Source organism: Glandiceps talaboti, chromosome 2 (assembly GCF_964340395.1).
Source record: "Glandiceps talaboti chromosome 2, keGlaTala1.1, whole genome shotgun sequence".
NCBI lineage: Eukaryota > Metazoa > Hemichordata > Enteropneusta > Spengelidae > Glandiceps > Glandiceps talaboti.
The window spans coordinates 1,156,803-1,170,444 of NC_135550.1; the positions used below are offsets into that span (position 1 = coordinate 1,156,803).

At 38.1% G+C, this 13,642-nt stretch overlaps 1 protein-coding gene across 3 annotated transcripts in view; it reads left to right on the forward strand.

The window, feature by feature from the left end:
* Positions 1-13,642, forward strand: part of LOC144453776 (actin-histidine N-methyltransferase-like) — a 123,553-nt gene that overhangs the window by 4,233 nt on the left and 105,678 nt on the right. For 2 of the 3 annotated variants that reach the window (XM_078145125.1, XM_078145128.1), the window contains exons 2-3: positions 6,256-6,364; positions 7,569-7,706. In XM_078145125.1, coding sequence (XP_078001251.1) covers positions 6,277-6,364; positions 7,569-7,706 — 226 coding nt within the window. In that variant the 5' untranslated portion in view covers positions 6,256-6,276. The remainder of the gene's footprint in view (positions 1-6,255; positions 6,365-7,568; positions 7,707-13,642) is intronic. The other variant, XM_078145126.1, reaches the window with a different exon arrangement.

Below are 13,642 nucleotides of genomic sequence, written 5' to 3' on the forward strand. Positions count from 1 at the left end.
TGGTAGACCTCGCCCTGCTAACCTTGAACGCAGTGTATGCTCAGTGCTCACCATCAATAAATTATTTGGTCCTTCCTGAACTGTTCTGATTTTTTCTGGTAATGATGATTTCACAAAATCCTTTAAAGATCAAACCTTCAGTATTACACAGATGTTCACATGAAATATATGAATGGCGGTTCAAACACAGTTAGCGTACGTACACACACTGTGTAGTCAGGTAGTCAGTAAGTCGATATACATGTAACTAGTGTGTGAACTTAAGGGAAAATGACTACTGGTCATAAGGACCGCATGTAGCAAATGCTGCTGGTCCTTCAGGAAAACTGCTGGTCCATATTCAATGCAGTTCACATTCACGACCTATATCTATACCCCTCAATTACAGATTAGATGATTTTGAACTTTAGATACAACATATCTTTAGATATACTAAAGTAAAAGAGAGTACAACGAATTGTTTACTATCCTCTATTATTTCATCAATTTGTTCTCACAATTGAAAATTTCCACTCACAGAGTCAAAAAATACAACTTGGAAGTAAACTTGGCAGTAAATTTTGGATTCACAACCAAACACTTTTTGACTCTGTGAGTAGAGATTTTCATTTGTAACTATAAACCCAGAGACTATGAATATTCATTCTCGCATAATCTGTTCCTATAGACTACATGTATAGTGGCCTGAGACTGAACTTTCATTCCACCAGTGTAGAAATACAGATCCATAGATTGTAGATAATATGGGTTAATGAATGAATCAATAAATCTACATTATCAGCAATCTCTAATAGCTCACAGTCCTCTCCTTACTCTCTGTACAATTCACTAAATTCTAAATCACATAATCCAGAGTCAGATTCATCATATGTGTCAACAGCTAATGTAGCTTTCCCACCATTAGCTAAGTCAGACCACAAATTCATCATAGCAGTTTGTTTTGTCGCATAACTATCCCTCTTGAAAACTGTATTCGCTTCATTTCAATTTCCATCCACACAGTGACACGGAGCGGTTACGTCTTCCTTCAGTCTTTACAAATATGTATTGAAGCCCCCCCCCCCCCCCATGAAGCCCTACCCGTATACCCTACCGTGGTGTATTGCGTATCGTCTCTGACTGTTTGTGTAAGAAATCTGACCATGATGAAGAGAACTATGGCTAATCATGTCTTACAGTGCAAGTTTTTTTGTTTGACATTGGGAGCGTGATGTGTTGACTGTACTCTCCTGTGTCATCCACTATGTATAGTATTGGCATGATGCAGTATTTTTCCAGATACAACAATGGCAACAAAAATGCAACATTTCTAAGTTTATACGTTGATTACAACATAACAGGACATACATTATCATATACATCAAATTGAAAGCAATCAAACTGCATTTTTTTCACTGTTTTTACCAAAAAAAAAAACCTATCGTACTGAAGATATCTTACGAAGTGTACCTGCCTTCTTTATTAGTTAAAACGCCATTTTCAGAGTAGTTTATATGTTTTCCGTCAGTTTGTTTTGATCATGGCCACACACATGGGGAACTCTGGTAAATTGATCGGGAAACCCGCTAACATTTACTGGCTTTAATACCAGCCTTTAAAAACAGTGTCTGTTTCGTCTTCTTCTTCGGAAGCTCATTGCTGCCTTCTAAATATCGCCACATACTAAAATATAAATACAACATGGAACTGTCTCAAACACGTTAAAAGTTTCATACACTATGAACAGTAAACTTTACAACAGTGATTACTACATGGCGGAAAATAGACGCATGCGCTGAATGCGTAAAATGAGTCTGAATGTCTAAGACGTTCTGATTAGTCAAGACACAAATAATTAGAGAAATTTAGCCAATCATGTGTTTGCTAACGTAATTTCATAAAGTAAATGCTGTATGCTACGTCATATGTAGACATGATATCAACATTGACAACAACACATAGCAAGCTAGCTCTGTGCTGCTTGACTTGAACGAGATGTCGAGAGTAAAATAGGTAATACAAGATCAGATTCATGTACTACATGAATAGGTAAAATTGGATCTATGTTTGAATAAATGTTTTTATTTACTCCAAATTTCAATTGGTCATAAGGACCGATAAGTTGTTGTAATTCTGAAAAACTGTCGGTCCGAACGGAAATCTGTTGGCCTCAGGCCAAAGGACCGGCATTAATTTCGCATGCTGCATGTAACCCCACTAAACAGTACTACTGTTACGGTGTTATGATCTCAATGGGACAACTTCTTTTGAAATTTCGACCCAATGTTTTCATTCATCTGCTAATTTAAAATATCTACTTTTTATTATCATAACTTACCAGTCAGTATTATTTAGTCTGTCGACAGTAATATCGTCAGCGATCATCTGCAGCTGGGGATTGTTGTTTGACTGTAGTCGTGGTTTTGCTAATGGTTCATACATATATGGTACAATACAAGCATCCCCCACTACATCATCTTCTTCATCCCTAGTACTGCATGTCCCTTGTATTGTTGTCATTGTCAATTTCAACTTCTAAATAGTGGAATGTGGTTCCACTAGAATCGGTATCGCTTGTTATGTAATTGGACATATTTGAAATTCCTTCCGGTGTGACATCATGAAATACATAAACACCTTCAGCAATTTCTGGAATTTTTCCCAAAAAATCAATTTTTTGTAATATCGTACTTTTGTCAAAAATGTCACACAAATCTTTAATCACCTATGAAAACTATGTCATTTGCAGGCAAAAAGTCAGAAACTTTGAAAACCTATTTACATACACTTTAACTCAGGAGAGGAGACAACCATAGGCGCGAGTCGTAAGCGTGTCAGTCATAAATATTCTCCCTGGTTATTATTATTATTTGCATTGTAAACAAGTCACACTGCGAAAATTGATATTCCATGACTGAGGAAAGTTGTAAACACTGTTGCCTATCTGTGCTAGTGTAAGTGCTGAATCTAGCAAATACCTAGCCAAAACCCACATGCATTCGCGACCGACCACCACTTTCTGCTATGAAATGCTATATTTGCTAAGCTTCGACTGGCCACGTACATAAAATATGTAAATTTTTCGGTCCCCGTACTTTGAGTCCATGTATTGTTTGTTTGAGTCCATGTATTGTTAAACATTTACTAGTGTTGTCAAGGCGAGTTGAAAATGGGGCAAGTTGAAATTGGGGAGAGTTGAAATGGGACGAGTTGAATTTGGGATGAAGTGAATCGCAATCATTTCAAAATGCTGCATGTGTTGCTACATTTGCCGATTTTGACGGAATCAGAGTACCTCTGAACACTTCTTGGGTCTTGAAGGTGCCGTTATTAAGGTTGGTGTAAGGAAATGTCTGATATTTTGCCAGGTAAGGCGTAATTTAGCAGAAAAATCCGCCCAACTTTGCGATTCAGATCTGAATCGGTTCCGTCTATTTGCATTTGTGTTAAAGGAATTGTAGCATTTGATTCAGGTTAAACGTCGAAATGAAAAAGGCACAAAAACAGATGGAAAAAGCCCTCAAAATCACATCAAACGCAGCTAGTGGCTAGCAAGTAGCATGGAAGTACCATTTGCCTAGTAATCACTAAAAGAAGTCCGGAAATTATGAAAATGGTTTCTTCCACAGCAAAGGAAGAACAGCATGACAATGTCTGATAAACAAATGTGATGCATCATTCAAGAAATTCATCATAACATCATGATCATCTTCTGCAGTTGCCAAACAGTAAATATTGGCACATCGACAATCATGAACGTTTTCTCTCCATAATTGTTGTACTGTCATGGTCAAGTATTTGAAAGAAAGATCAAATGATACTAAAGCTTTGTTTATGAGTTAATATTAATTTCTGTCGGTACAAAATGTAGATCAGGTACAGATCAGGTCAGCTGGTATCAACAGAATGGTATTTTTGGATTCACATCGGGTCCAAAGATGTGAAATCAGCCATTATGCTTGTTGTAGATTTTTGAATAGTTGTCATCAGGTTATTTTCTCAGCAATTCGCCATCAGTTATGTTTTTGTTTTTTCAAAATCACCAATCAATTGATAGTCTAGTTCCTGATGACGGTGTTACACAGTTATATCTTCACACATTACATCAATGTCATTAATTTCCCACAGAATTCTGTGCTCGCCCCCCCCCCCCCCCCCCCTCCCTACACCGTTGATATAAATGTGATATTGTTGCGCCGCCACATGATTTTAATTCAGCAAACTGGAGGTAGCGTTCGGTTGGACATTTGCATATCATATCAGTGCTAGAAAGGGCAACAACATTTGACCTTTGATTTCCCACAATGCATGGTCAACAAACAAAATGACAGATCTTGTAATTGTGCATTCAAGACATTCCAGGTATTTTCTCATTACAAAAAGAATAACAAGAGGCTGTAACATGAACAACAACTTGTTATTAAGTGCTAAATTCCCGCTATAGTCACAACAGTTGTACAATGAGCGATGACAACAGCCTGTCAATTTGTGATGGATTACTACTGACATATGCCATTTGCACTTCGCCCAGCATGGGGTTTAACCGCATTTAATGTTTAGAGTAACATTATTGACTAGATGTGAATATAACAACGTACATAGTGTAAAATCGGAACTTGGTTGCCAGGAACTAGACTATGCCACTGATTAATGTCTCCTGTTTAAGGAATCACGTTTTTAGCACAACTGAACTGAGGTGAATAGTGTGTGTATACAGATGTGTGTCTGTGTCTGTGTGTATGTAAATGACCAATACGGCATATGCCGGTTATCGAACTTCCGGTTGTTTCGCAGGAAAGTATCGTGAGAGGGCGCACCATATCTGACAAAGTGAGGGCCAGAATTTTCGTCATGGCATCTAATAGTATGGCGATGTATGAAGCTGTCAACAAAATGGGCGTAAAAAAACTCTGTGCATTCATAAAAGAGTGGAAAATTACTACTTCTAAATCTACTAGATATCGCCAGAAATGCTGTCAACCTTGGTCTTGAAACACTAGAAAATGATAATTTTCTGAGAGAACGGAAGAGGAGACGAATAGTGGATGTCGGGCACCAAAAGATAGAACTAATCGACAGCGGAAACATTGAAAGTTGGACGGAGGACCTTCGAAATATACCCGATGTAGACATGATAAACATATTTTTTTACCTTACTTATTGCTGGACAAAAGAACGATTAGAAAATTACAAATCTGACAACAGCTTCCAATCTGATTAAAATCCGATGTAGATGTCGGCTAATCGTTCATTGCTATTTTACCTTCGTTATTTTGCCTGAATTGACCTTCTTGGTACATGTTTACATTTTTTAGCCTGCCTGATCGCCTCCTCTACGATCAGGCTAAAAAATGTAAACATGTACCAAGAAGGTCGATTCAGGCAAAATAACGAAGGTAAAATAGCAATAAACGATTAGCCGACATCTACATCGGATTTTAATCAGATTGAACAGCTTCCAGCTACAGTCATCGCAATATTGAGAGTTTGATCGACAATTACCAAGCCACATGTTTATATTGTAACTGATGTCGCTGCATCCTTAGGCCTTTCTTGTTTATCAGAACAGTGGGGTAGCACCACGGGTGAAGTCATAAAACTTTGTCCGGAAGAAACCATTTCATGTACTGGTTATAAGTTGGCATACACATATTTGTATTGATATACTCAACATGACTATCACACTTTGGTAAGCCTGCTAATGTTTATTCAGGACCATCAGTGTATAAAAAAACCCATTGAAGTTGGCAACGAATCATAAATATTGTTATTGTGATTGATGTACCACACCGCCAACCCCTTCAATGAATCGGCCTTCCATGTAACGTTTACGTGGTTCACTCATACCATGTCTTATACCAATCTGATTAAAATCCGATGTAGATGTCGGCTAATCGTTCATTGCTATTTCGTTATTTTGCCTGAATTGACCTTCGTGGTACATGTTTACGTTTTTATCCTGATCGGTAGAGGAGGCGATCAAACATGTACCACGAAGGTGCTTGAAAATACTACTCAAGAATATACACTACAGAGTTAGTGTAATCATGGTACATAGTATTGTCAGCTCAAATTCTTCAAACATCTATGTATTTTTCTCAGTCACATTAGTTGAGACTATCCTTGACTTTGATATCTTCACCTGAGTTCTTTAAAGCCATCAATAGCCTCTAGACTAGACCATGTGTGTCATCAAAGGCAACATATAACAACAGGAAATAGTGCTACATTAATATGTTACATAACTTTCACATATTATTTTTTATCATATAATAGATTCTAAAATTTGCCATCAAGATGGGGAGAAAAAGTAGAAAGAAGCAAATCAGGAACTTGGACACATACAGGAAAGAAATGATGAACCTTGCAAACCATTTACTAGACAGTAAGTAAGGTGATGTTATTGATATAGTAACTGGTGTATTGTTTAAAGTGTTTCTATAGTAACTGGTGTATCATTTAAAGTGTTTCTATAGTAACTGGTGTATCATTTAAAGTGTTTCTATAGTAACTGGTGTATTGTTTAAAGTGTTTCTATAGTAACCGGTGTATCATTTAAAGTGTTTCTATAGTAACCGGGGTATCATTCAAAGTGTTTCTATAGTAACAGGTGTATCATTCGAAGTGTTTCTATGGTAACAGGTGTATCATTCAAAGTCTTTCTATAGTAACTGGTGTATCATTCAAAGTGTTTCTATAGTAACAGGTGTATCATTCAAAGTGTTTCTATAGTAACAGGTGTATCATTCAAAGTTTATTTTTTGTCACTGTTGGATGTGAAGTGGTACATTTTTAGCACAACTGAACTGAGGCTCATTCTATAGCCATGGTGAAATGTGTGTGTATGTGTGTGTGTGTGTGTGTGTGTGTGTGTGAACGACAAAGTTAAAAACTGCCAGACCGATTGCCTTGGTATTGGGTGGAGGGGGGGGGGGGGGACATTACGGTACTTAGGGCAAGTAGATTGTTTAAATTGTTCAAATGAAAATGATCGCATCAGAGATGTGCATTTTGGATAAAACAAAATGTGATTTTTGGTAGAAAAACTTATACTCAAAAACTGCTGGGAAGATTGGTCTGAAATTTGGTTGGAACATTCTTAAGGGTGTTTAGATTAAGAATTGTTCGTGACATGATGATCCCATCAGTGATATGCAAATTAGGGCTAAAAAGGTCAAACATCTTTAAGTCCAAAACTACTGTGCAGCTTGACCTTAAATTTAATGGGTATGCATCTGGGGATGTATAGATGGAGAAATATTAAGCATACAATGATCTCATCCGTGATATGCAAAGTAGGTATGAAAATGTGAATTTTAGTAAAAAACTTATATCTCAAACAACCAAAAGATCACATATAATATATTGCAAAAATAACATTAGGGATTCATACACAAATGAAAGAACATTCAAAAATGTATTTAAATATGTCTAGCAACATGACCAAACCCATAGCATTACAGCCAAATGATCGTGTATATTGCAAAGATAACAACAGGGTTGGATAGGCAACTGGATAATCATTCAGCACATGAACACCTATACATAGCATGGATCAGCATGTGGGTAAACATTTTTTAAAACTACAGTTATGCTACAAATACAGTGCCATTGGTGCTATTGTTTGATAACAGAAGCAAGTGGTCCATCTTCATCTGGTGCAAAACAGTGGGAGGAGTTCGTGGAAATATACACACTGGTAGAAAATATTCGAGAGAAACAAGCAGGTAGGTTTATAGTCATGTTATCAAAGATTTGTTACTCACTACCAGTAGTGTACATGATATACAATGTATTGTTACAAAGCAGTATTTGAGTCAACAGAAGGTGGGACCCATTTTTAGCACAACTGAACTGATAAGGTCCAGTAGTGCTATAGGCATGGCAAAGTGTCTGTCTGGCTGTCTGTCTCTGAGTGTCGCAAGTAGTAAATAATTTTACTTTTTAAGTTTTACCATTTTTTCCTTCCGTAAGGAAGGATATGTATTAGAGGGAAAGTCTGTGTGTGTGTGTGTCTGTATCACCATTATCTAAACAACGACTGGCTCAATTCAAGTGAAATTTTGTAGACATGTTCAATAGGGTAATGGCAAGAACTGGTTAGGTTTTGGTAAACACCCATGAATATTAATGAGCAATTTATGTAATTAATGGTTTTTGGTAAATAGGCTATAGCTCAAGAGTGCACTCTTCAAATTCATTATAACTTAGTACATACATTTGCGATACCAAAGCGCAACTGTTCTGAAAATATTATCGATTTAGCTTTTAGTTTTGATGATTTATAGGCATATTTCGGTAATTAGACCCAGTGGCCACACAAACTGAAGTTGTTTCTGGTCAGGAAATGTTGCCTAAATTGGTGTGATGACGCAAATGTTTTTGTTAATTATTCATGATTAGTTCTGCAGTTGTCTTCCCTGAAGTAGCAATTGATGTAGGGAGAGGTATTTTGTGTTTCCCTTGGATCTGCACTCTGCATTGGCTGGACAAACACAAGAAAAAAGAAGACCGAGGCAGGGTATTTAATAAGTGATGCAAACTCACCAGAAAATTTTTTTTTTCTTGGCCTTAAAATAAGTTTATAATGAGTGCGGAGTTCACAATTAGGTGAAATATTTATCATTGTTTCAATTTCATCAAATATGGACATGTCATTGTTAGAAACATGGAAGCTGCTGCTAATGACATCAAGACGTGGATGACCAAGAATAAGCTCAAACTCAACGACGACAAAACTGAAGTCTTACTCATTACATCGAAATTCAGTCAACCTCAAAGTCCAACTATTGATAACATCCATATTGGCGAAAGTACAATTCAACCAGCCGAAACAGCTCGTAATATTGGTGTAACTTTTGATTCTCATCACACGTTTAAAAAGCACATATTCACAACATGTCAATCAATCTACCATTATCTCAGGAAAATTGGCTATATCCGTCCCTACCTCTCCAAATCTACTTGTCAGAAACTCGTCCAGGCATTAATATCAAGCAAACTTGATATGTAATGCCCTACTCTATGGCTTACCCAACGATCATATCAAACCACTCCAACATGTTCAAAACTCTGCAGCAAAAATCATCATGCGAGCCAGGAAATATGATCATGTAACACCACTCCTAAAGGAACTACACTGGCTACCAGTTCAGGACAGAATAAAGTTCAAACTTTTCCTCATGACATACAAGTCCCTCAATGGACTCGCTCCAAGATACTTATCAGACCTTCTTCACTGGAAAACAGCTACGAGAACACTGCGATCAACAAATAAACATCTCCTATATGTACCTAAGTACAAGCTGGAATCTTATGGAGGAAGATCGTTTTCTTCTGCTGCGCCTCGTCTGTGGAATGAACTACCAATTGAAATTCGCGAACAAGTTACAATTAGCACATTTAAAAAACACTTACAGACTTACCTGTTTTCTAAAACATTTTGACTGTACAGTGCCTTTGAACTCTTGTCATAGTGGAATTGGCGCTATATAAATTGCATCATTTGATTGATTGATTGATTGTCATTTTCAAATTTCACACACTAATGCGCAGATGAATAAAGAGAAATCGTGTCTTTTTAGATTTTCAATGAGAAGTTTAGGAAGTATTTATATTGACCTCCAACCGTCTCCTTTTTACCGTGTTCTTTTCCGATTTCTCTCGATAACAAACTACCACTGTTTGTTGCAAGGCTTGTACATAATCATTTATCTAGCTCTGTATCTCAGGATATAAATACACTCACATATTTATCAAGTGTAATAATCTATAATTTATACCCAAAAGTATGTGGTCAAAATATGGAAATAAACCAAGCCTCGTCTAGCCTAGAAAGAAAATTTCGCGACAATGTATCAATGATGGTGACCTATACATTGACCTCTATATAATTAGTGTACAGTGAGGGCACGCCATTCAACAAAATCTTCACAATTTTCCCATAGTGATTAAGGAATGTGAAATAGTCTACATGCAACGAGTAGACAGGCCGACTCGTGGTGGGACAGAAGAAGTTCAACATGCACATGCCATATCCCGAGTGTGTAGGGGATCACAAAAGCCGAGTGAAGTTGAGGATGGCAAGCTTTCCTGTGCTGAGAATAGGAGGCTGGCATTTGAACAACATTTTTGACAACTAACTTTCATTGGGACTTGAAAAATCACAGATATAGAGCTAAATTTCTTGCATAAATCATGAAATTGCAAGGCTATACCCTTACGGAAGGCATTCAGTTTAAATCTGGTTCCTTCCATATGGAAGGAGATGTATTAGGAGTTGAAGTGTGTGTGTGTGTGTGTGCGCGTGAACAACTTAAAGTCAAAAACAGGTGGACCAATTGCCATGATATTTGGTGAGTGTATTACATGTACCTTGGGTGTCTAGTTGGGAAATTCCAAAGAAAATGATCTTACCACCGGTGTGTGATTTGTGTAAAAAAATGTGATTTTTTGGTCAAAAAGCTTAAACTTAAAAACTACTGGGCAGATTGGGATGAAATTTGGGTGTGTTACGTAGAGCTTGAGTACTAGCACTAATGTATTTGAAATAATTTATTTTGTACTCTGAATTCATTAACATACAACTTGTAGATGTCCACCTGGATGCGCTATTATTATAATGACTCGAGAGACGTTATATCTTTTGATTGATCGAGAGAGTATACTGTAAAACAGGATTTTTTCACGACCGGGAAATTTTCGTGACTTTCGCGAGAACCAAAAAAAACGCAAACATTTTACGCACGCAATCAAATCTCTCAATGCCTCATTAAATATTCAGGATAAACTTTCAAAATGGCGGCCACTAAAAGTGACGATCGTGAATCAGTATGTACATGTACTGTATTTTGACTTCTAATGAGCTTGAAGAAAATAAAGCGATTCATGAAAACTGGGGGATTGTTGTCATTAAGCGTTCGATCCGATTACGATGTTTGCACGTAACATCTCATTCTTTCAGTACACACTACATCATACATGCCTCCAACACGTACACTCACTCGTTCTCAAATAAAGCAAAAACCAAACAGTCACTTACTGGGTATCATGGTGTATTAATAATAACTTATCTTGCTCAAAAATATACATTTACATGGAATAAATAATCACTGAAAGTTAATGTCTTATTGTCCGTTCTTGTGTATCGAAAAGTTCACTCATGTTCGCCATACTAAAATAAAACTACGGTCGATAAGAAAATGAAGTTAAAACTCTGATCGGTAAAATACCGTTTACTGCGTTTTCATGATGAAAGACCATTTTCAACAGCTTCCTTGATACCTGCCTTTTCAAAACCACTGATATCATCAAATGAATGGAGCAACCAGTTTGCATGAATCGGCTTCAGCACAGAAAGTCGAAGGTCGATATCAACTGTGTCTGGTGAATTTCCATGCTCGAGATGTTTCCTGACTAGTGTAGAGTACCATCCATTAAAACAGTCCCTCAGTAGTTCTTTGAATTCTGCGTTAACGGCGAGATCGAGAGGCTGGAGTTCACCAGTGCAGTTTGCGGGAACAAAGATTGGGATGACGTTAGCAGACTTCAACTTGTCGAGAAATTCTTGATTTTGATGTGCTCTGAAAACATCAAAAATCATCAAGGCACGCTGACTTTCTTGCACTTGAAGAGTTGTTCTCACCTTCTGGATGTATGGAAGTAAAATTTGCTCGGCATACCGCACCATTTTCGCCGAATTACTCCAGTGGTTTGGTGAGTGGTGAATGTCCCAGTCAGCCGGAAATTTGAAGTGCGGGTGACACTGTGACGTCTTTCCGGTGTAGAGTACTTGAGCCGGTAGCGCGTCTCCCGTTAACGAACAGCCGAGGACGACGGTGATCTCTCGCTTGTCATTCAGACCTGTCACTTCAACTTGCTTTGCGCCTTCACATGCCATTGTCCAGTTACCAACAGGAACAATTCTCACACCAGTTTGATCGAAATTGATGACCAGTTCAGGAGGGATGTTTTCATTCTTCACGATGTCTTCGATGCGCTGAAGGAAATCTGTTTTTACCTCGTCAAAGTTTGCTGGGAGTTTGCGTGCTGCCTTTGTCGCTTTTCGCTTTACGAAGCCCATTCTGGTGAGAAGAGATTCAGCCCAGTGACGGGTAAGAGTGACATGACCACCGTATTCACTTAGCATGCTTCGATTGTGGTGAAGGACGATTCCCCTCACAGCTGAAATGATGATTCGCCGATTGATGATTCCACACGCCTGTCGGTAACCATGGATGAAGGTTTGGATTTCGTCATCTAGTTTGCCGAGTAGTAGGGGTCGACCTCGCTGTCCGTGTTGTAGTTCGGTCACCTCATTTTCCTTTGATTTCGACTTCTCCTTCAGGTACAGTTTGTTCATGGATCGGACTGTACTTTCAGGCACCGTCTTCCCAAGTTCTTTAGAAAACTTTACCACTGCTGCCTTGTTACCATTCTCCGCAGCAAATCTACCAATTTTCGCCTGGACGTCTGGTGTGTAATGGTCATAGATACCACGCTTTCTCTTACGACTTGGCCCGGCAAACATCTCATCTAGTACTTTGGTGATTTCTTCATTTGCCTTAGCTGCCCCTTCAGTGATCGATGGATCGGGTAGGCCTGGTTTTGTACTCGGCTGAGCGGGTTTCAAGTAACGCCACATGATTCTAGATACAGGAAGTCGGATCGGACGACTGAACTGCTATCGGTTTTTAAACGCCGAGAGTTGAACACAGAGTGATGTCAAATCTCCCTAAAACAATTGTATTTATACATATTTGTCGTTTCAACTTTTCCAAAAGCTTTCATATTAATAGGAAAAAACGCTAAAACAATAAAAATTTAAAAGATTTCACAGCTTTGCTTTCACTTATGACATGTTCAGTGCAGTGACAACAGGAAGTTCAAAAGACGTCATAAGATCAAAGGTTGTTAGTTTTCTTTGTGTGCCGTTGTAAACAAATACAATCGCGTGCCGACTGTGGAAAATGCCCCAATTAAACGAGACTTACCTGGAAGTTGAAGTTTTATAGGGATTCTATGTAGTCATCACAGCACGTAGGGATCACATGAGATTGTACTGCGCATGTGTAGCCTCAGTCTTGAAAGGTCGATTGTGCACATCCAAATCAACTGTAACCACACACTCACATACATTACAAAGTAGATTACAACGTCCAATGGGTGGGTTAGGGTGGGCATGTGATCCCTACGTGCTGTGATGACTACATAGAATCCCTAATAAACTTCAACTTCCAGGTAAGTCTCGTTTAATTGGGGGATTCTATTACGTCATCGCACTTGGAATCACATGAGACTTTAAAGCAAGATGTGCACAAGAGACAACCAAATACAAGAGTAATGTTAATGTTTATATTTCACACATTACTTCAAATCATTATACATCACATTAATTGGATGAGGTAAGCACACCCTCTGCAAATTGACCGTCTCTTACAATTGTTTTATCATAATACCTGGCAAAAGTAGTATGAGATGACCAGCCTGCTGTAGATAGTATCTGGTCTATCGCAACCGAGTTATTTTTTGCACTAGAAGTTGCTGCAGCCCTCACACTGTGAGGTTTGAAAATATTTGTATCAACTCCTGCCCTGGTCATTACTTCTCGAATCCATCGACTTATTGTACTTCTTGTAACTGGCAAATAAGGTTTAACAAAACT